Raw genomic sequence first — 23300 nt, forward strand, 5'->3', positions numbered from 1 at the left:
ACTAGAGTGAGCACCAAAACCCAAACTTAAGTACCAAATTGGGAAGAACACTTAGATACTAAATTAAACATTAAAACCAAGCTTAGGTGTCAAATAGTATATTAACGCAAAAAGTTATCAAACTCCATTTCCTCCCAAAAGTTCCTTTCTCTCCACGAAGCTGCACGTGTGAAAGAGTCGGTCCCATTTTTATACGTGGCAAAGTTCTATTAGTCCAAACTCTCCTTAATGATTTGATCACAGCCGTCTGATCATCCAAAAGAAGCCGACATTTGTCCCCTCCAACCTTTGTCTTGACCGTTCGTGGAAGTTAAAAAAATAACACACTTCGATATCAAAAAGAAGAAAGAAAGAAAGAAAGAAAGAAAAACACAGACACACACAAGTCTTTCTTCAGCAAAAGGGAGAAGGAAAAGAAGAAAAAACAAAGTCTTCTTTTTTCCCCAAAACAGGTACTTCTATTTTCATGCTATAGAAATTTCACTATTTCACTATTATTTTTTTGGTAAATTTTCTTTTCAGCTCGTCTTTCTTCGTTTAGGGTTTAATAAGCAGAACGGTTATTTTTTTGGGGTATTTTTTTAGTCTTTTTTGGTATTTTTTCTTTGTAATTAAGCTATGCTGAAGAGGTTTTATTGTGTTTTATGTGGTTAAAAGACTTGGGTTGACTTCAATTTGGGTGGATTACTTGAAGGATTTGTTTTGTTTTAGCATGGTCTCTTTATGAAGAGTTTTTCTTACCGTTCTCTTTTATCTTCTAAATTTCCTTTTGTATGAAAAGTTGTCTCTTGAACAGAAATCAAGATCTAATTTTCAGAATCGTGGTATTCAGTGTTCTGAATTGATTGTTTTAACATTTCTTTAGTTGTTCTAGTAAAAGGGTAATCGACTTTGACTTTTAATCCTCATCTTTTTCTTTGGTTTTATAGTTGCTATACATGTCTCACTGCTCACTAATTATGTTGCTTGAATATTCTTTCTTTTATATGTCAGTCTCTTTTGTTTTTTTAGTCCTCTATGCTGTCTGTTTTAATAGCTTCGCTTCTTACCTTCACTATTCATCTGGCACAGTTTCTGCTGGTGATTTGATTATTTGGAGGGGTTTTTTCCCCCACTGATTTTCCGGAATCGAGATTTCGATATATATAACTGTTGTAGATCAAATGCCATCTTTAAGAATGAAGACCAAATCAAGCACGGTTTCTTTAAGAGACAAAAATAGTCTCCGTGTGTGTCAGAGGTCTAGCACGATTTGCAAAAGGCCATGCTGTCATGTCAGGGTTTCCCAGCAGGGAGCTGAATTCAGCACATGTATTCAGAATTCTCATGATGGTAAGCAACTTTATTGAACAACACCAACATTTCTCTAATGCTAATTTTAGAGTTACAGGAGCTTCTTGGACTGTCCTATTACCAAGATTCACAAATTCTTTGCTGTTTGCTTGTGTCTTAACATTATGTGCTCTCTTTAGATTTGAGTGCATTAAAATTAGCAATTTCAAAATATGAGCCACTTTGAGGATTGAAATATTAATTTATCTACTAAAATCGTTGCAGATAATGGAAAATTAGGATCTCGTTTATACATCCCTTCCCTTAAACTTATCAGTGCATCATCTATGTGGTGCTTCAATGAATAAAAATGTACTGCTATTCGCTCAGTCATTTGTTTACTTTTATGCATGCATGATAGGCATTCTGTTTGTAGGGATAAGAATATATTGGTATTCATTTCTTTACTTCTATCCATGCATGTATCTTAGCTTGTTTCATGTGCATACTGACTGTTCTTGATAGATCCATCAAATGTAGAAGTAGCCTCCCCAATTTTTAAAACTGATGGAGCCAGTGCTCAGCAACTAATTCTGGATGAAGACGGTTCTGAGCTTCGGAAACAGCTTCCAGCTTTTGTTGATTCTGCAACTTTGGGAGGAATGGCAAGTTTTTATTACCTTTTAGGACCTTACTTTGTTAGTTTTGTTTTTACTCTGCTTTTTGAAGATGTCATGTTGTAGACTGGCTTATGACCTGGTTGCTTATCAATGATGCCTTATTAATTTGCAGGAATCTGCCCATACATGTGGCTCAAACTTAGAGACAATATTCTCTCCTTATCTGGAGCCAATCCAAATACACAGTGAGCTAAATATTGACAATGATGCAGGTGATTCTTTGTTTCAGTTGGTTTGCATGAATTTCTTTTCCATTCTCCAGTTGTGGCTAAGAGAATAACTTTTTTTTTCAGGGGCATTTCTAATTGAAATCCCTGTCTAAGCATAATGATTAAGTTATAATTCCTTATCTCTTGGAAAGTTAGTTGGCCTAAAATATGATTACCACTTAGTAGCTCTAGAAACAAAGAACTTAGTAGAAGAAAGATTCTTTTTGATCTTGTTACATGCTTTTGGGGCAATTTGTACTTGTATGAACTTTTAGCATTTAGCGGGTTTTGTGCAGTTGATATCTCGTTAAATAGTAGTATTGTTTTACCTGTATTCAATGCAGAGTAGAATGAAGAACTTTTATGGAATTCAAATATTCTAGATTCACGTCATGAGGGTTGCAAGGTTCTGTTAGGATAATTATTTGACATGGGGTTTCTCTTTCTCAATATTTGTAGGGAGTAATAATGGCCTTGAACTGCCAGCATTTGGGGCTGATGACAGTGATGATAACAAAAGCTTATTTGTCAGTCAAACATGTAATGTGTCAGATTTCTTTATATCTGACATGATAATTGCGAGCATACCCTTTGATGGAAATGCTGTTGACAATAACTTCACAGGGACCTATTCTTTTCCTGATTTTAAATGTTCTGAGCCAAGTATGTTGTTTGATGTGGCCGAGCAATGCATGATACTGCCTTTCCTTGAGGACACTGTCAAAGCCAATGATACTAACGATTTTGATTTGCATGAGGAATCCATGATGGCCCAAGATAATACTGGTTTATGTCTAGCAATTGATCAGATGAGATCCTGCCTACAAGAATCTGATGTTAACTCTGACACTGATCAAGCAGATGACTTTGATCCACAAGCATTTATAAAAAATTTACCAGAGCTATCTGATGTTGTATCAAGCTTCCGGCCTGCTAGTGTTCTGACAGAGGCTTGGAAAAGGAAGCTGATAACTCTTGTGCTTGATTTGGATGGTAAGGCATGTGCATTTTGCATGTTTTGTATTGTAGACTTATGCCTTTCAAAGTAATCCATCATTCATGCACCTTACCGCTTCTTGAACATTTCTTCAGATGAACTAATTATTTCTTGTCATCCTTCTAAATGGAGTATCAAACAAACTATTCCACGTCATAAATGAAGCCATAAGGCCTATAACCTGGAGTTTGATGTACTGTGAGGAAGACCAAAGATTTTGGCTAGAACTGATAAAAAAAAATACTGGTGGAACCTTTCGGGAACTTATTGTCTCAATTCCCATAAACAGTTCACAGGGAAAAAACCACTACTCTGAGGAAAATGTTGTCTTTGTATGTCATAATCACCATACATGCAGAGTTTATTCTGTTAATGAGGTCAATATTGAAAATTTGCAAGAAAATTTACAAATGCTTTCTGCCTTTCTGGAGTATAAGTAGATTGCATGTCCAGTTTTGTTTGCTAAAATGTTGATTATTAGATGGTATTATTCACATAGGTGAATTATTTTGGATGGCATTTTTTATCTGGAAGCTACATCCTCGTTGTACAATCAGTATAAAATTATTTGAGCTTTTACTTTTCTTTTCTCTGTTCTACTTGGTGCTTTAAACAAATTAATGATAAATAGTACTATAGTGTTTGATCGCCATTTCTTTGACACATGCAGAGACTCTCGTCCACTCTACACTAGAACATTGTGATGATGCTGACTTCACCTTTACAGTATTTTTCAATATGAAAGAGCACACTGTGTATGTAAAGCAGAGGCCTCACCTACATACCTTTTTGGAGAAAGTTGCAGAGATGTTTGAAGTCATCATCTTTACTGCCAGCCAAAGCATTTACGCAGAACAATTACTGGACATATTGGATCCAGATCGAAAGTTCATATCTCGACGGGTTTATCGTGAATCATGCATTTTTTCAGATGGAAATTACACTAAAGACTTGACAGTTTTAGGTGTTGATCTTGCAAAGGTTGCTATTATTGATAATTCTCCACAGGTACTTTTCTACTCACTAAAGGTTCATGAACTTAATCTTTCTTGCCTTCAATTTCAGTCAAGACATATAGTTGCCACCCTAGCTGTCATCTTTCCCTATATATATATGTATATATATTGCTTTTAGCTTAAACTTAATGTGCTTGTGAGATTTACTATTGCTGAGGCAAAGAGTATATGTATGTGAACCGGTGATATATTGTTTGTGTCTTTGTCATTAGAAAGATTCAGATTTGGAGGTACTTCTTGTGGTTGAGTATGCATAAAGATCATTTAAGAACCATCCAACTAACTGAGCTTTATGGTAAGACTAGTTGAAAGGACTCGTGCCTTGCTTCTTAATATCGCCTAGAACTGATAGAGGTCTTTTGTCTAGTAGCAGCATCAAATGCATTCTCTACTATCAACTTAAATAGTACAGGGTGAAATAAAAATTGGGAAAGAGTGATGATTTTCGTATGCTTATACTTCTATTGCTTAAGAATTCTTCTTCACTGATTTCAGGTTTTCAGGTTGCAAGTGAATAACGGGATTCCTATTAAGAGTTGGTTTGATGATCCATCCGATTGTGCACTAATTTCATTACTTCCCTTCTTAGAGACTTTGGTTGATGTTGATGATGTCCGTCCTATCATTGCCAAGAAATTTGGTAACAAGGAATAAGATTCTGAATAGCTTTTAATATATTTCCTTGTCCTCATATTTGATTTTAAGTGAAATTTGGCCTCTAATTAAAAACTCAATTCTCTTCAAAATTAACCATGAAATAAGGTATCATCTGTCGTCTTCTTCTGTCAGCATTGCTTGTTTCCTCTTCTTTCTACCCTTAGTTGACAACCCTGTGGAGTGCTTGTTGTCTTTTAATCAAAGGTAGTCATAGAAAGTGTCTGTTTACTGTATAGTTCAAGTTCCAATGATATAAGCTCTGTATATGAATTATTGTTGAAATATAATTTTGCAGATTCCTGTTTGCTATCTTATTCTGTTGCTTTTATCTTGTTTTTTATTCATTTTTCTTCTTTTTTGTCGTTTTCTATGAAAATTATTTAGACCCCCATCTATGCTCGTATTAAGAAATTAAAAGTTTAGAATGGAAGCTTGTAGGAAATTTTATCTGTCTGACTAGGCCCTTCTGTTTTTCTGATAGTTCATACTGGCATCAGTACATAGTTTTTGTTAGAAAAACATAATAGCTTGAACCCCTATAAGATCTTAGCTTAAACTTTTGATAATTATGTCTCTAAATTCCATAACTTGAACTTTGGATAATTATTTCTGTAAGTTCTATATGTGAAACATATTGGAGGCAATCGGAATTTAATTTATTATTTATTTGAAACAAAAAGTTCTACTGTCTAAGATAAGACCCCGCCATTGTAACTGTCAATATGAAGGAACATAAGGCATAGATGCTTTGTAGTAAGGAAACTGTATGGGATATTGGAAGTTGTAATTAGTTGGTACTTTTAGTTGTTGCTAAAGTTGGGATGTAGATATGATTTTTTTTTAAGTGGTACAATAATTTTACAACACTTGATGATGGCTCTGATTGTGCTAAATAAAGCTTGTCTCAAATAAAGTTAAAAATTGCGGCTTTAGCAGTTCCTAACATAGGACCCTGAGAAAATGAAGTAGTTGAGGATGGAAAGAATAATCAAATCTGACATCTTGATCTGCTTTTATTAGTCTTTGTGTGCACATTACTGCTTGAGCAGAAGCATTTCTTGTTCCGTTAGGTGGATACATGGCATGATGGTTAATGAGGATGGCGCATATCACCTTTTCCGAAGGTCCATTTATCTAACCTGTCGGCTGCTTGGCCTCCGCTGCATGCATTAAGGACCAGAAGATGACATTACGAACTCAAAACTGCTAGACTGCTTTCTTTGAATACAGTAAATAGAAAAATGGTACCCTTTGCCATTGGAGAGGCAACATGAGTGTTAAAGCATATATATTAGCTGATAATAATGTTTCCTTCAAGAAAGTTGGTGAATTTCAGTAGGATTTTTTCTTGTATATTTTCACCTTCATACCTAGGCTTAGGTCTAAATCAAGTACACCGAACTCAGTTATTTTTATCTTCCTTCAAAGCCTCAGAAGTGATTTGAAACAGTTTGCTCAGATTAGTCATCGTCCAAATAGCTTCTCTCTCTCTTTTTCCCCGGATGCACTAACACACTTATATTTTAGTTAGGTTCATAGTGCTAACGCTAGGGAAGTGGAAATAGAACATTGTTAACAACAGCTGCCTGAAGGTTACTTAAGAGTTTAGTTAGTCATAAAGTCACTTAAGTTTTTGATTCACTAAAAGTTTTATAGGAGAAGAGACAAACATAGAAGTCTTTTCTGATTAGGCAGATATTCTCTAACTGATTGTATATGTACTTGCGGATGCTTATGTTTAATTCATGATTTTAATTCATTGATTTCGTTGTTGTGCTTTAATGCCAAACTATCTCCTTGTATTATCTTTCTAAAGTGCATCCTTTTGGAATTGATGACATATTTAAGAAGTGATTGAGGTATTTCAGGTAAGATGGTGATATAGCCCTAGGGCCTTGGGGGTAAACTATATTGTTTCTGGGAAAGATTTAGATTTAATGATACTTATGATTCGAGAAGATAGTGATTATGTTAAACAATTAGTTTAATTTACTCAGTTGCAACACCTGGACATTTGCCATAAAAAAGAGGTCCAGTTGGGGTGTTTACTAGGATCTTGACACAAAGACTTTAAGATAGGAATGGATTCGAAGATGGAAAACAATGACATGATCTGGGGTTCTACAGTGCAAGAAGGAGCTGCCTCCTGGTCAAGGTTTGGTTAAATTATAAGAAGATTATGGAGTTGAGGTTATATTGCCATCAGCAAAATTGGAGAGTTAAAGAGAGGAGGCTTATAAGAGTTATAGCTACACTGCTTGTCATAACATCTGTTGAATGCTTTGAGTTTGATCATCTTAACAGTTTTAAAGTTTTGCATGCCTTACGTGCAGGTCTTATGATGAACATTACTAGATTATCCGCTAATGGCAAAATAATAGGTACGCGGAATTCCATTTCTGTGCAACCTTTCTTCCGAATGTACTTAATATAGCTACTGACCTTGTATAATGCTGACAAGTTTTCCCACTTTGAATTTCCAAAGTGATTATAAGAACAAATGGAGTGATGGATGTAAATTTTAGATGATAAAGATAATTGTTGTCATTTATAGTTTAATGTTATTTTTCCCCTCCATTTCTTACTTGTATGTATATGGTAGGTGTTTGGAGGTTAACAGAATTACTTCATAGCATACACTTTGAACCCTTGTAGAAAGCTTTCACATTACTGCTAATTTTCTTGAAAAATTGTACATTTTAAAATTATTTCAGACCGAATTATTGTAATTGTTATAATTTTATGGTTACTACTTATTTGTTATCACTGCATTGATTCAGATAGTCCTCCTTTGATTAAATTTTATTGTATTAATAGTGCAATGCAGTGCACTGAAGTTACTCCTACCTTTTTTGGTTGTTTTTCTGTCATGTGTGAAAACCAGTTGATGAGATCTATGTTTCTATATTCGAAAATGTCTGATTCCTGGCATGTGTTTAGTACATAGAAGCACTGAAGAAGAGATCCACCAGTTAACACAGAAATGATGAATATGAGTAAGATAGTAGTAGTTGAATCCCTCAAAAAAACTAGTTAAAAAATCAGATTATGTCAATAAATATGTATATTCTTCAAGATTTTATTCATAATTACTGGCATTTAAATTAGTAATCATAGCTAATAATAATTTAGTTTCAACTTTGTTTTTGTTATGTTTATTTAATATTAAATATAAAAAAATTCATTACCTAAAAGGTTATACCTTTTTTAAAAATTCAATAAGGAAAATGCACTTATTATTAGTGATTTCCCATCATGTTTACTTTATTATTTTAGGTTTATTTAATATAAAAAGAAAATATTTTATAATTATTTTTATTACTTTATAAAAGGAATGGACATTTTGCTTATTTTTCAATTAAATTGGTATCCAATTGTCATAATAATTCAATTAAACGCTTAAATATAATGGAAATAATTAGATTTTTTTATTGTAAAAATATTATGGAAGTTTTTGTATTAGGAATTTGATTTTACTTTACATTCTTTTTTTTAAATGGACAAATTAGTCCTTATATATTAAATAAAAAAATAAAATAGTCTTGTAAAAAATGTTATCTATTTTTATTGTTAAAAATTAGTTTATGGATGTCAGAATGAGGAACATGTAGTACATCATGTATAATTGTTTGGTTGTTTTGTTAGCTATGTTAGTTTTAATAGAAGAGTTTGATGAAAATTTTAATAAAAAGAATCAATTTGTTCTTTGATGTAACATACATAGGCTTGTTTGTCCAAATTTAAGTACCATGAGTAAAATACAATTTGACTCCTAATACAAAGATTTTTATGATATTTTTACTTCCTTTTACCTTTCAAGATTCAGTATTATTTTTAAAACTAATTTGAACATTAGTTAATAATTAGAAGATATTCTTTTAAAATATCACTAAATGATATTGTTTTTAAAATAATATTACATTTATCTTTCAAAAATTAAAGTAACCAATATTAAAATGTATTTTAGTAATATCTCAATTGAGTTGAGTAATATCTCAATTGAGTTAATACTTAAGCTCGGAGTCACACTAACAACTAATTATATTTTTAAAAGAAGTTTGCTTAAAAATGTATTTTAATTTATAAAGTTAGTGAATTGACTGCACAAAAATGTTATAATAAATATTTTATAAAACAAATTATTTTAAAGGAAAATATATAAATCTTCCTCCACTCTTAATTTTTTTCTTTTCAAATTTCTTTTATGTTCCTCTTATACTTTTCAAAATTTTTATAAGATATTTTAATAGATCTCTCTAATTTGGCAACAATTCCTTTTTTTTATCAAATTTATTAGTTAATCTCTAAAAAAAAAATTTGTGACTTTACTTGTGATGGATTTTTTTTTTGCAAAGTTCACTTTTTTTATTAATTAAGTGATTTTAATATGTTGATTTTGTATGAGATTCCTAGCCTCTTAATTCGGTAATAAATTTTAGATTTGTATTAATATAAATCCTTGAAGAAATTAAGATTTGATTGTGTTTATAATATTGAATTTCTCAAATAATGGTTAGGAATATTTAATATTTTTGTTTAGAAATTGTTATTGCTAGTGTGAAATTCGGGTTTGTGTTAATTTTGTGTTTGACATATTGCATTCTCGTGACCTCAAAAAGCACTCATGTAGTTTTTATTTTTAAGAAAACCTACTACTTTTCTAATACAATACCTAAAATTACTCATAATCTCTCTCAACCCTTAAATACTAGTTCTATGTTAGCTTCATAAAAAAAATTATAAATAACGAATTCATTTTTGCGTTCTCAATTTTTCTTATAATTTGTCATAATAATTATATTTACTAAGTTAGTATTTGATAAACGAAAAAAAATTGAATAATGAAAAATTAAATACTGAACTTTGAGTATAGAAATTTATATTATAAAATTGTTTGGTATACTAATAAAAATTAAAACTACAAATAATTGTATTATTTGATAATAGTAAATATTGATTTTTGAAAATTATTTATTTCATATTTTTTAAAACATTGATAAGGGAAAAATAATTCAACGATTTCAGTTCATTAGAAAGTATCATTGACAATTGTGAAAAGTTGCTAGTTATTGAAATTTATTTGATGTATTTTTTTTAATTATTATTTTAATAATTTTATAATGCTTTTACATTTAACTATATTATATATTGATTTATCAAGTATTAATATTATAAATTAATTTATATGATTTTGTTAAATGTTTTAATATTTTTTAAAATTTTGAACCATGTTCTAAATTTTTTGATTCCATCAGTGTACTTATTGCTTCAACTTAGTAAAATGTTTAATGTAAGGATAAATAGATAATGTTATATTTATTTTCAAAAAATAAAGTAACAAACTTAGCAAAAGCTCACTAAATTAATGCTTAATTGATTCGTGATATTAATTCAATAAAGGGCTAAATATAAATACAAATATATAGATAATTAAATTTTATTTATTAAATTTAATCTATTTTATTTGATGTATTTTTTATTTTAAAATAATAATAAAATGCAATTTGATTACTTTTTCTTATTAATTTATCATCATTAGTTTTTAAAATGATTATGTTTTCTTAAAGGGGAGAGATCCATTTATACTAATATAAAATTAAAATAATTTTATATTATTTTGTTTTTTTTACAACTGATATTTTAACGATCCAACGGTTGAATTTATTGATATAATTGTACATATCTCAAATTGATCCGATATATCTATTACATTAATCTAAAATATTCTATATATTAATATTTATTGAATGATTGAAAGTTTTTTTGTGTAAAACAGATAGTTATAAAATTTTAATTTACATTAAATTTGACATATACGATTTATATGAATGGAATATAAAATATAATAGTTAAATCATTAAAATATTAGTCATTCAAATAGGTACAAAATAATATAAAATTACTTTAGTTTTACTTACACAGGCATAAACTGATTTCTCCCCTTTTTGTTAAAATATTTTAATTTGTTCGCTTTGATATAACCACATTTAAAATTAATTTTATTAATTAAATATTTTCAAAGAATTTTAAAGATTTACAAAGTGAATTTAGGCATGCTGCTCGCTTCACTTGAGTTAAAATATAATTTCAAATTATGCGAGTTGGTACCTATTATTTTGAAAAAGATATATTTAGCAGTAAAACTTGGGAAGGGGGGGCGAATGTATGTTGTAGATAATCAAAAGGAGGGACCAAATAAAAAATTCCAGGACCCTTCTTTTTAAATTTTGGGGGTTTTATTGGATTCTTAATGGGGGGTTCAAAATTAAAACGGAAGCATCGTCAAGATTGACAAATGATCGCACGAATGCTACGAGCTCCGTTTCTCTCACTTTCTAAATTTCAGGTACACTTACTCTTTCATACATTCCAATCTCTCTCTCTTTTTCATTTAATTTTTATTTCAGGTACCTCTTGCTTCACTTCCAGTCCTTCTTGGATCTCATGGACGGTAATTTTTATTCCTTTTAGTTCGAGATTGAATATTTATTGCTGCTTTTAAGCTTACATGTATGTCCCCCCCCCTCCTTTTTTTTTCTTTTTCTTTTCTGGTTCATAAAAACTTAGTTCCATGAAGTTAAATCTTAATCCAGAGTATCGGCTAATTTTTTATTTTAAATAGTGTCTAGCTGGATTTGATATTAGTTTCTATTGTAATGTTGGAATAATAGTAATGGAAATCGTAATTAAAGTCATTTCAGTTTAATTTGTTAGAGAATTTTATTTTATGAAGATGCATTTTTTATTTATATGCAGTTGCGGTACACAAGTGATTGAGAATAATTGTGATCCTACTGGAATTTCATCAAATAAGATCTCGGTTTATGGATTCAGAATGTTTTTCACCGCCACTGCTAAAGGTGCGTAGAGACTGATGACGCTAGACCATCATCATATGATGTTGATAGTATGAAGCAAAGCCGCGTTACTCTTGACCTGTTTCTGGTGTTTTTGATTTGTTATCATGGCAGTATACCTTTTTGGCCAAGATTTAACACTTTCCCTTCTCACCCTTTATGGAAAAGGAAAATTGAATGCATTTTTAGTTTTTTATATCCCCGAGAATGGATTGTTAGCATTTTGTTGAAACGTCAGTTAATAGGGTTTTAGATTAGACTGCTTTTTAATTAGTCTTACATGGGAAGTGATGCAATCTTAGTTCAATGGTTAAATGTATTTCTTATGTCATCTTCTTTGATAATATGTGTATTCTATTCTTTCATGTTCTTTCTTATTGTAGAAATTAAAACCAATCTCTTTTGTGGCCTAAGGCTCTCTTGACTTCTCTCTTTCTTATTCCATGCTGGATACTATTTATTTCTTAGGACCAAAAGAATCCACTGCCTTGCCTCGTCATATGATCTTGCACTTTTTTTTTTCTGAATATGTTGAGTTTAATATACGATTGAACTTCATTAGCTGATGTTGAAGTGAATAAATTGCCTGGGGTTGGTCGCAGGGGTGAAGCCTGAAACTTGCTTTAGGAGGCCAAAGTGCAATTTTACTATTATACTAATTTGTAATTTTTTATAAATTTGAAAAGGTTAAATAGCAGATTTACCATTTTTAGGGGGGCCAAGGCCACTGCCTGCCCCCCTTGTCTATGCCCCTGGTTGGTCGATTTCCTTAAAAAAGTTCATTTTTCTTGGAACTGTCCTTGTTTTTATGAGGTATTAGGAGATTAAACCTGTACATATGCTGTGATATATAATTACTCTTTTCCTCACTTTCTGGTCTTTTTTTTTTCTGCGGACTGCAGTAGCAGCTGTGCTACGTATTGGCTTTCATTGTTGGCTAATGTTTTATGAGAAAATTAGATTTGATCATGATGGATACTTCTTATTGCCTCACTGGTTGATTGGTTTTGTTAGATTTGTCGGCTAAGAAGTGCGTGCCATGCAACACGAAGGATCTACGGGCCATGACTGAAGAAACTGCAAGTAAACTAATTCCAAAGGTATTTTTCTAAATGTCTATTAATGTCTTATTATATAAACCAAAATCCTTTACTGTTTTAGTTTTGACCAGGTGGATGGTTGGAATATGGCAAATGAAGGGGGTACATTGAAGCTAAAAAGGTCTTGGAAAGTTAAGAGTTTCACCAAAGGACTGGAGATGTTTCAGCTTATATCTGATATTGCTGAAGCAGAAGGTACATTGTGTTATGTTTTTTACTCAATACAGGTTTCTAATGAGAGGAAATGACTGTGTAATGGACTTGCTTGGTGATTTTGGTCATTGCTTGGATGAGTGAAAGTGTTCTCCGTAATGCAGGCCATCATCCAGATCTGCATCTGGTCGGATGGAACAATGTAACAGTTGAAATATGGACGCATGCTGTTGGTAATAATTTCTTGTCCTTGAAAAGACTAAATTTCTGTTCTTCAATTTTGCCTCTTTTTGGTTTTTTTCTGTAATAGTTCTGCATTTTGTACTTTTACACGATATTCTGGTGAGGATGCTTTGTATTTATTTGTTTGTTTGTTTGTTTGTTATACTTTATTTGCAAGTATGCCTAAGTTAATTCTTCTAACTTGTAATGTTCAAATGTGAATGTTCCTTCTGGATAGGTGGACTTACGGAAAATGACTTCATACTTGCTGCCAAGATCAACACACTCGACCTGCACCATCTCCTTAGGAAGAAAGTTAGTGCTTGACGGGTATCCATGGACCGTTAAACTTACAAGTCGGAAACAACTATGTTCTTCTCCATCTAAGTTATTTTTCTTTTTCAAAAGTTCTGGCTCAAGCTCTGCGACATTGTTGGTCAGTACTTTGTTGTATTAAAATTTTGACTTCTGTGTTTTGAGGATTCTACAAATATGGATAACTAGATATAACATAATAAAGCACATGCAATTTGCTAATTCTAATACATATAGAGAAGTAATGAGTTGAATATTGTGAATTCAAAGGGTTGAGGAGTAAATATGTATGGTTATCGCATGCATTATTAGAGTGTTGCCTCCAAATGAGATGGTGGATATGTGAAATGCATGATGAGTATGGGACAGGTCCGTAGCTAAGCTTGATACTTTATTTAGAAGAAATTGATGGATGCTCGGTGCTCCAACAAAGTAAGGTTACTTTATTTGAAATGGTCCGAGGTTTCCTTTAGGATGACAACATTCCAGGACCCGTTTCTTTAATTTTAACTTTCTCAAAACATCCTAGGGGAGATCATGGTTGGGTTTGGGCGAATCTTACGTAAGGTATTTAGATTTATTTTTCAATCACTAAGTTTAGTTTGGCTTGAAAAATGAGTTTATTTTTTTATTCAAGCTTAACCCGATCTAGGAAAGGTAAACTCGGGTTAAATTTGGCTCGCCCATATTTGACTTTTTTAAATTAGTTTTTATTTAAAAGTATTTTTTTTAAAATATAGTAAACTGTGCGCTAAAATAAAAGTTTTCTAACACATTAGACATGTATTAAAAAGTATTTATATTAAAAAACACTACCATAAATATAATAAATATTTTATTATATTAAAAAACACAATAAATATAATAAATTTTTTATTGTATTAAATATAATTTTTAAAATTTTATATTATGGGTTGGGATATTTAGTTGGGTAAATTTTTTTTTTTGTATAATTGTTATTAGGTTAGTGATTTAATATAAATATAATTATTATTTAATATATATAATTAATATAATTATTTTTATAACATAATATATTCGGATCAGACCGGTTGGCTCGAATAAAAAATATTGTCCAAGACCCAGCCTATATAAAGAACATGCCATGCCTTAAACTTTATTTAAACCCATTTTTCAAGGTTCATTTTTTTTTGTCCAAACCTCTTGATTTTTTAGATAGAACTTTAGAGTTAAACAAGTGACTAAACCCACGATCAAATTTACAACTAATTACACACTAAAAAATCCATACCTCTCCTGATATCATAAATCCTTCAAGTTACCTTAAATTTCAATTTTTTTTTTTTTACAATTCAGAGGCAAAAAGTTGTTACAAGTCGATCTCATAATATTAGCTATGCGTTCAACACTCAGGGCAAATAGTAGGTTCGACCTTTGTTGCTTGGGTTCACAGAACTTGAATTGAAAATTTGCAATTTTTTTAAAATTAAAATATTTTTTTATTATTCGTATTAAATTAGAATATTTCTATCTAAAATAATTGAATTGTCTCAATTTATTAATTAGAAGTTGCATAAAGTAAAACAGATTGAAATATTACTCCAAAAATTAATATTTACGTCTGAAATGAAATTAATTAAAATATTATTCCATTTCTAATATTGGTTTGATTGAGAGAAGTTAAAATAAATTATAAGGCCACCAACTTTTTATATCTCCAACTTCACCTCCAAATCTCTTTTTATTTGCTCATCTACAAAATAACCATTACACCATTATTCCAGACTAGTTTCACTAGCAGAAGAATGTTTAAATAAATGAATGAGACCACGACAACCTTGTGATTTTACAAACCCCCTTCTCTATAATTATTTTCTTATTCGTTTTACACTTCATATTTGATCTTCGTGGCTACTCCATTCCCTAACAATATCGTCTCCAAAATACTCCTAATAATGTCGTCTCCAATTTTAACCAAATGTGTTGCACCATTAAGAAAAACCTTAAAAAATAAAACAAAATTCCACATCAGTGGAAGCAAATAAACACCAAGTGCAACAGTGGTCCGACATCAATATCTGGAAATTCACTGGTTACAATCAATAATGTAAACTAGAATCAATTTAGCCTGATAACCCCAAAGGAAGAAGCCTTACCATTTACATACTTTTCTGGTGCAGAGATATGTGTTCTGAAGCTTCCACCCATAAAACTTGTTGAGATTTATACAGTCCTACTATGGAAATCACTGACCTAAGTTTCGATGCCAAATGGTTGGTTTATTCAGTTCATATGCCTTACAATTCACTTTTCGATAACACAACTCAACGCTGCTAACAATATCATATCATCACAATCATATTCTCGCGTTTTCTACACTAGGAATGGGAAACTATCCAATTTCCTTCAAGGGTATTGCTCAACATATTATGGGTATTTAAATATGAGTATGAGGTATAATTTCACTGAATATATATTAAAAAGATCGAGGTATAATTCCCATGTCTAGGTAACGTAGGCGAGAATAGAGCAAATTTATACAATTTTAGATGAAGGTCAGAGTCAAGAAGAGACAAAAGGCAAAGCTTCAACAGTATGAAATGCCAAGCACCATTCAGGTTTCGCAAATCAACATCAGATAGGTTGGAAAGTAGGACATTATGGAAACGAGAGTGGATTATGGCGTAGCTTTATATCAAAAAGGCCTTCTCAAATATTATGACCTCAACTCATATGGGAAAAGTACCATAGAGGCCTTTGTATTAAAAATCAGATTACATTTTATTCCCTTTACTCAAAAAATAGACAAATTAGTTCTTGTACATTAAATCAAAAAACAAACTAATCATTCTGTTAAAAATTTCATCCATTTTTACTATTTAAAACTGGCATGACTAATGAAATAACCAGAGTTACACTTGACGTGCCATATGTACTTTATTCTGACATATAGGGGCTAGTTTTTAATAGTGGATTAAGTTTCTAACAGAAGAACCGGTTTGCTATTTAATCTAACATACAAAGACTAATTTATTTATTTTTTGAGTAAAGAAGGCAAAATATAATCCGACTTCTAGTACAAAGATACTTTCACCTAACTCAGACCACTACGGCAACAAATCCTCAAAACACACGCAAAAACAGAAGGGATTGTTGAATCAATTACAAGTTCAAATGCAAAGGCTAAGATTGAGATATGAAAACTTGTAGCATTAGCTCAAATTTCGGTATAGAAAGAAAAGCAACACATTCATTCATTATGACCTTAAACAACAACAATTCACAGCAACACATTCATTCATTATGACCTTAAACAACAACAATTCACAGTATTGGAATACTAGATAGGATCATGTCATTTCACTATAAACACGCAATGAAATGATGAATATGGCAGCCTAACCCAAATGTGCTTCACAAATTCAAGCAAAATTAGAGAAGTGGAAGCTAATCAATTAATTACCTAAAAAAAATTCAATGAATACTCAAACCTTAAACCCCCAATCATCACCTTGAAACAGGCTTCTGCAGCACAGCAGTCAAGTAAACTTCCGCATTCTTCAAACCACTTGGATCAGTCTTATTAGCCACTGCCCACTTCACTTTCTTATACCCAAGTTTCCCAATCATTGGCTCATAAACTTCCTCTAGATCCATTGCTTTACTAAAGAACCGATCCAACCACAAGTACCCACCTCCTCTCAACACTCTGTCCACATCATAAAACATAAACTCCATAACCGGCAAGGGTATCCATCGGTTCACCGCCCGCCCACACCGGACCAGATCCATCGTCCCGTCGAAAACCGGTAGCCTCTGCTGCAACGGCACGTGTAAAGGCATCAACCCTCTTGCTGCCGCGGCTTCACTGTAAGGCGCATTGACGTTCAAGGTGGTGGTCAGCATCGTGACATTGTAGAAAATTTTCATCAAAGCAGCGAAGGTTCCAGTTCCACCGCCTATGTCAATGCCAAGACGGATCACAAAGTTAGCTGACTTAGCCAATTGCATGAACCGGTTAACGGGAAGGTCGAGCTCGGAAGCGTATTTTAGAAGGGATGAGCGTCGGGCGTTGAGATCGAAGTCTATGGGGTTGTTTTGTAAAAGACAGGCAAAAGATTTACAGGAGTATTTGGTCCAGATGACAGAGGAGTCGGGCAGGGCAGTTGGGAAAGGATTAAGAGGAAGGGAGGAAGTGGGTTTTGGCGGGGTTTTAGAGAAGCAACGCCGCCGTGGAAGTGGGTGGCAGCCGTTGAGAATAAGCGTTTCTTGGAGGTCGAGATCATAAGGGCAAGTTGAAAAAGGAGTGTAATTCATGTATCTACGGAGAAGGTAAGGGTGGCGGTGGCAGGAAGAAGCGATGGGTGCGACTTGGGAATGGAGGATGAGATCATGGGGAACGGGGGAAGTGCGTTTGGGATCAGAGGTGGAGGCAGTGAGGTGATTGATGGTGGCGCGTATGTCGTTGAGGTGGCGAAGGAGGTGTTGAGGTATATGGATAGGGATAGGGGGAGAAGGTTTGGGAGATCGGAAGGTTAAAGAGAGGTGGTAAAGGGAGAGTATGTTGGTAGCCGCCATGGCTAAGAGGAGGAGGAAGTTGAAGCCCATGGCGAAAGCCATTGATTTGTGCTCTTCCTCCTTACAACAATGTTTGGATTACTCTTGTTTTGAATTTCATCAGCTCTCACATGGGAGATTGAATCTGGAATCCAAACAAAAAGGAAAAGGGTGTTTGGTTGCAATTCTGACTGTATTTGTCAATGCAATTTGGTCAACATCTCTACTCGTACACAAAAATTACACTTCGGGTGGGTCACCATCTCATCTTCAGTTAATACACTAACATTTGATCTTAATTAAGACAAGATTATTATCACTGAATGTGGAGATGTTCATTCAATTAACCAAAGTTTCTTTATATATTATCCCTTGCGGATCATTTCAAGCCACTAAACCATATTTGCCAGTAAAATATTTTTTAAAAAATAATTTTTAGAAAATAATTTACTTTTCTGAAAATAATTTATTTTTTTAGTGTTTGGATAAATCTGTGTAAAATATTTTTTGCTGTTTAGTAGATTTCCTGAAAATATTTCATAAAAACTGTTTTAAATTAAATAAATATATATTTAAGAATTTATTATTAAATCTTCTCAACCTTTAGCTATTCAAGTTCTTTTTTCACATGGAATATTATTTTTTTCACATATTTTAATTATTGATTAATTATAAATTAATCACAACTGGTAACTTTTAGCTATTCATACGACTTGCTTGAGGCAAAAAAAAGAAAAATTTTTCACTTATTTTGAAGAAGTCTTATTTTTTACAAAATTTTTTACTTATCTTTATTATTGAATGCTTAAATTTGTACTAATTATTCTTTATTTTATATCTAAAAATTGTAAAACATGTGTTAAATAACATAAAATTATTACAATAGTAACTAAAAATAGCATAAAATTATTACCTATTATTGAAACAATAACAGCTACCGTAACAGAACAAATTAGTCCACTGACAAAGCTTATGCAGTCTTAAACATTTACTATGATTACACAATACAACCATCCTCATCATCATTCCATCAACCTTTCCATAACCAATTTGAGAGCAGTAGGTGTATCAACTGTGACAGCCACATTCACCGATGGTTGATCGGACCACTCCGTAATTTCAGCAAACCTGCTCAAATGCATCCCACTTAATAACGAACAATCATACATCATTACAGAATTTGAAGGGTACAACTGCATGTCTACACATTATATCTACTTTATCTCCAATCCAAGACAAGCACAACATCACTGCATAGAAAAAGCTTTCATATACAATTTGATTTCCTTTACTTTGTATCACTTCATCTAGCAGCTTATTCCATTTTCAAACATTATAAGTCATGGCTTAATAAGAGAATCCTGAAACTGACATGTCATGATATTGGAAAGCTTATTACTCTTTCTTTGCAGTCAAGTGTGGCTCAAATAAGGCCTTTGTTAAGTTACTCAAAGGAGTCGGTTTTCTTTATTTACAAATTATGGTTAACAGTTTTTTTTTACTACCAGCTACTGCAATTAAATATTCTAATAAAGCTCATTTAGTCTCTTTTAGTTCCAATACACACACAAAAAATATCTAACCTCTTCTGCTTGTTGTATAATAGTGTTAGTCCCCGTGTGATGCCATTTGTTTGAACTCTGATAGCACCCTCCACGTAGGTGATAAGTGAAGGATTAATGGCTGCAAGCATGGCTGTTGGATCATGAAGGTACACAACTGCAGAATGGTAGTGAATAAATTAGAAGTTCACGGTTCAGCAGAAATCCCTTAACCATTTCCGGCAGACGAACCTTTTGTGCTGTATGCATCATGATGATAATTGAAGTACACCTCTAGCATCTTCAACAAGTACTGAGCAAATTTTTCATTTGAACTAGCCAATGTTTCTCCGTCAGAATCTAAAATATGACAAGTTTGATTAAAAAAAAAGGTGGAAATTCAAAAGAAAGAAAAAAAAAAAAAGAGGAAAGCAGTTCCAGAAATTAAAATTATAAGGTGTTCATATAGACCTATAGATAATAGAATAATCCTCGCTAACAACATATTGAAAAAGATAGAGAAATAGCCAAAATAAGTACTTGTCAAAACAACTTGATGAGTTACATTTATCCCCACAGCCAAAACATATGCTCCACATGTGAACACAATATTTGCAGCATCTGGATCACCAAAGATCTGTCATTCGACTCAGCATTTGGAACAAGACGTAAGACAGAGTGTATGCAGCCATGACACTAGCATGCAAAAACATTGAAGCGTCAAAAATTCGACTAAAAGGTTTATTTTCAGAGTTTTTTCTTTTATGAACACCATCTTCAACTGTTGAAATCATATGAGCACCTAACATCTTAAGAAGTAAAAGTTAAACCAGATAGAAAGATTTTTTTTTTTTAGAAAGAGGGTAGAAAGAACTTGAAAAGATCAAGATAAGAGAACGATGGTAGTGATTTTTTATGGTTTAACAATTAACAAGCATGAAGGTAATTATATTATAAAGTGCATATATATAAAGCTAGTTATCATTCAAATTATATCAAGGAAAGATAAATGAATACAAGCTCAAAATCCCCCAAAATAGTTCTCATACTGAGCTTGAGATAATGTTAAAACTAAAATCTATCTAACTAATGTATATATGTCGAGAATATCACAAGTCCTTCATTTAAATGTTCAAAATCATGCTGTTGTTTCATTTAAATCTTGGGATGACTGTGACACGAAAGACAACAGGAAGGAATGTACTATAGAGGTGACTACTTCTCATAGCAATGGTGGTAAACAACGGGAAGGATGTAGATATTGTCTGGCTATCGTAAGCTGTATCATAGGTGGCTAAATGTGGACCTTCTTAAACTGTCCCTCCAAGGAAAAAGCACAAAGGAAATACTAGAAGTACTTTCTGATTCAGCAACGAACATATTCATGGAATTTAAGAAGAACAATGTGAATCTGTGTCTAATGGATAACCCTTCAAAGTGCCTATCAAGGTATTAGCTGCTAATTCCATGTACAGGATAAGCCAATCCCTTTTGCTAGACTACAAAGACAAAAATTACGAGACAAGTGAAAGACTATTCGAAGCGATAAGGATCATGGTTTCTGATATACTGGTCGCTTGTCTCACCAACTTACAATGTTTCATTTCAATCAAGTGTTCGAACAGCGCCATAGAAGAGAGGGAATAGAGTGTGAGACATGCAGCTCATATTCTGGGGAAAACTAAAAGATGCATCATTTACAAAAACAACAAGCACAAGAATAAAATTTAATCCCAAAACCAGAAAAAAAATTAAAAATAAAGAAACAGAGAAAGACATAAAAATAAAGAAACAGGCAAAGAAATCATGAACAAAGAAATAAAAACCGAAATATAAAAAGAAGCTGTAAAGAGAAGATTACCTTCTGGGAGATATTCGGAATTGAGAAGATTAAAAGAGAAGAGGATTGAAAATTTTCAATTTTGATGAGAAATTTGGGGGAATTTATCACGGATCAAAGCAAACTCTTACCGAAAAGGTGGGGGAAGGGGAAGGGGAAGGGAAGATCGTGTTGCTTCTTTTCTTGAAAATGTCTTACAGAAATAAAAATGGTAAGACATTTTACTAAAGTAATGGCTTTGTTTTCCGTGTTTTGTAATTCATTTTACTTAGGACATTGTTTTCAGCCATCCAAACACTGGAAAAGGCTGAAAAGCTTTTCCGAAAAATATTTTACTCCCGAATAAATGGACCCTTAGTTTTTGTTTCTCAACTCATTATTTTCTCAATTCAACCTTACTTTTTAATTTCCATCTAGATTTGATTTTTTTGACTTTTATTTTTAAAAATTTAGTTTATCTATTTTTTAAATTAAAAAATTCAACTCTAGATGTCGACTCCATTAAAATTTTCTATTAAATTCACTAAAGTAGCATTTTAATTTTTTTTAAAAAAGTACTCGCCAAAGATAATTTTAACGGTGTTAACATCTTTTAAAAATTACATCATTGTTTTAATCAAAATAAAAGCAATCAGGCTAATCAATAACCTTGTAAAAGTTGAGGTACCGAATTATGTTAAGAAATTGAAGTATAAGGATTAAATTTTAAATTTTAGCATAGTATAAAAATCAAAATTGAAAATAATCACCTTTAGCATTTCAACTACAAATAAATTTTTTTAATCTTGGACACTTGTTAGCATACAAAGGATATGATAGTGAAATAATAAGATAACTATCACATATAAGTATGTAAATCATATGGACTAACTAATGTCATTAAATAAGCAATGACCGAATTATGTAAAATTAAAATATCAATACTAAATATCAAATGTGAGCATAGTAGAGAGATCGAAACTAAAATTTTACTATTATCTTATAATGACTAAAAATGAGGGAAAATCATGTCATTAGTTAATCCAAATAATTAGCACGGTTAATAAATTTGATAGCCGATATGAATATTTTAAAAAGAACTTATTCCAAATCATCATGCTAAAATAAATTTTTTATACATAAAAAAAATTATGAGAGTAATCAACAACATTAATTATTTGAACTAAACATTGTAAAAAAATAAGACCAAATTATTGTAGAAATTCAAATATAAAGATTAAATCTTAATTTTAGGCCTAGAGAGGAACCAAAAGTGATATTTGACCAATTTTCTATAAAATGCAAAAAGGAAAAAGAAAAGAGAAGGTCTAAACATGTGTCAAATAGAGAGACTAAAAGTGATATTCGACCAATTTATATATATATAAAAAAAAGGCGTGTCAAGTAGGAAGGTTCAAGGACCTTCCTTATAGATTTTTTTTACAGTAATGGAGTTGGACGGTTGATTTATGTAAATATGTTGAAAAAAAATATTTGAGAAATTATGTTGATTTTCTCAAAATTTACTGATTTACGTTGTTTTTGGAAAGAGAAAGGAAAATACGTCTTACAAGGCACGTTTTCACTTAGCTAAAAATTATTTTTTTCCTGCAGTTGGAAATTAAAAGTTTATAGATTTACTTTTGCCCATGTTTGAGATTGACATGGTTATAGTTTTAAGAAATGTTTAAATTTACAATGGTGCCATGGAGTTGGGTGACCTATATGGGGCCATCACTTGGGAAGTCAGATCGCGTTATGGAGCCATCACTTGGGAAGTCGGATCGCGTTGCAACTCAAGGTCCCAGTTGACAATGATTATACGGTATTGGGTTGAATTATAACTAGGCTATCAAGGGATGGAGCATAAATGACGATGGTTATGTAGGCACTACAACGAGTTCTTCTCATCAGAAAAGGATGCTTTATAAAACTCAAACACAA

General features: G+C 32.0%; 4 protein-coding genes across 18 annotated transcripts; 2 read left to right on the forward strand and 2 right to left on the reverse strand.

Moving 5' to 3' along the window:
* Window positions 1-294: 294 nt before the first annotated feature.
* LOC107961809 (uncharacterized) lies at window positions 295-7597 on the forward strand. Of its 6 annotated transcripts, XM_016897962.2 has the most exons (9): window positions 295-452; window positions 1072-1332; window positions 1798-1937; window positions 2065-2164; window positions 2621-2701; window positions 2786-3154; window positions 3829-4166; window positions 4670-4814; window positions 7165-7597. In XM_016897962.2, exons 2-9 carry the CDS (start codon window positions 1164-1166, stop codon window positions 7263-7265), a joined length of 1443 nt encoding a protein of 480 aa, XP_016753451.1. In that variant the 5' UTR covers window positions 295-452; window positions 1072-1163; the 3' UTR covers window positions 7266-7597. The 6 variants fall into 6 exon arrangements, with proteins under 6 accessions (XP_016753451.1, XP_040971657.1, XP_016753449.1 ...); XM_041115723.1 differs by having other exon boundaries at window positions 2621-3154; window positions 5902-7597; XM_016897960.2 differs by having other exon boundaries at window positions 2621-3154.
* Window positions 7598-10739: 3142 nt separating this feature from the next.
* LOC107961808 (pterin-4-alpha-carbinolamine dehydratase 2, mitochondrial) lies at window positions 10740-13700 on the forward strand. Its single transcript, XM_016897959.2, has 7 exons — window positions 10740-11177; window positions 11239-11282; window positions 11588-11691; window positions 12703-12788; window positions 12860-12983; window positions 13106-13174; window positions 13402-13700. Exons 1-7 carry the CDS (start codon window positions 11127-11129, stop codon window positions 13488-13490), a joined length of 567 nt encoding a protein of 188 aa, XP_016753448.1. The 5' UTR covers window positions 10740-11126; the 3' UTR covers window positions 13491-13700.
* Window positions 13701-16718: 3018 nt separating this feature from the next.
* On the reverse strand, window positions 16719-18278 carry LOC107961807 (probable methyltransferase At1g29790). Its single transcript, XM_016897958.2, has one exon. The coding sequence runs from the start codon at window positions 18057-18059 to the stop codon at window positions 16947-16949; it is 1113 nt and encodes a 370-aa protein (XP_016753447.1). The 5' UTR covers window positions 18060-18278; the 3' UTR covers window positions 16719-16946.
* A 614-nt stretch (window positions 18279-18892) lies between these two features.
* LOC107961805 (probable uridine nucleosidase 2) lies at window positions 18893-21709 on the reverse strand. Of its 10 annotated transcripts, none has more exons than XR_005928664.1 (6): window positions 21399-21702; window positions 21132-21208; window positions 20078-20174; window positions 19790-19897; window positions 19580-19715; window positions 18893-19124 (listed from the first exon to the last, which is right to left on the reverse strand). XR_005928664.1 is itself a non-coding variant. In XM_016897950.2 (6 exons), the coding sequence occupies exons 2-6, from the start codon at window positions 21166-21168 to the stop codon at window positions 19216-19218; spliced, it is 393 nt and encodes a 130-aa protein (XP_016753439.1). In that variant the 5' UTR covers window positions 21169-21208; window positions 21399-21709; the 3' UTR covers window positions 18893-19215. The 10 variants fall into 10 exon arrangements, 9 of the variants coding, with proteins under 9 accessions (XP_016753439.1, XP_016753438.1, XP_040971660.1 ...); XM_016897950.2 differs by having other exon boundaries at window positions 18893-19246; window positions 20078-20158; window positions 21399-21709; XM_016897949.2 differs by having other exon boundaries at window positions 20078-20158; window positions 21399-21696.
* Between the last annotated feature and the right edge of the window lie 1591 nt (window positions 21710-23300).

This window comes from Gossypium hirsutum, chromosome A06 (assembly GCF_007990345.1).
Source record: "Gossypium hirsutum isolate 1008001.06 chromosome A06, Gossypium_hirsutum_v2.1, whole genome shotgun sequence".
Lineage (NCBI taxonomy): Eukaryota > Viridiplantae > Streptophyta > Magnoliopsida > Malvales > Malvaceae > Gossypium > Gossypium hirsutum.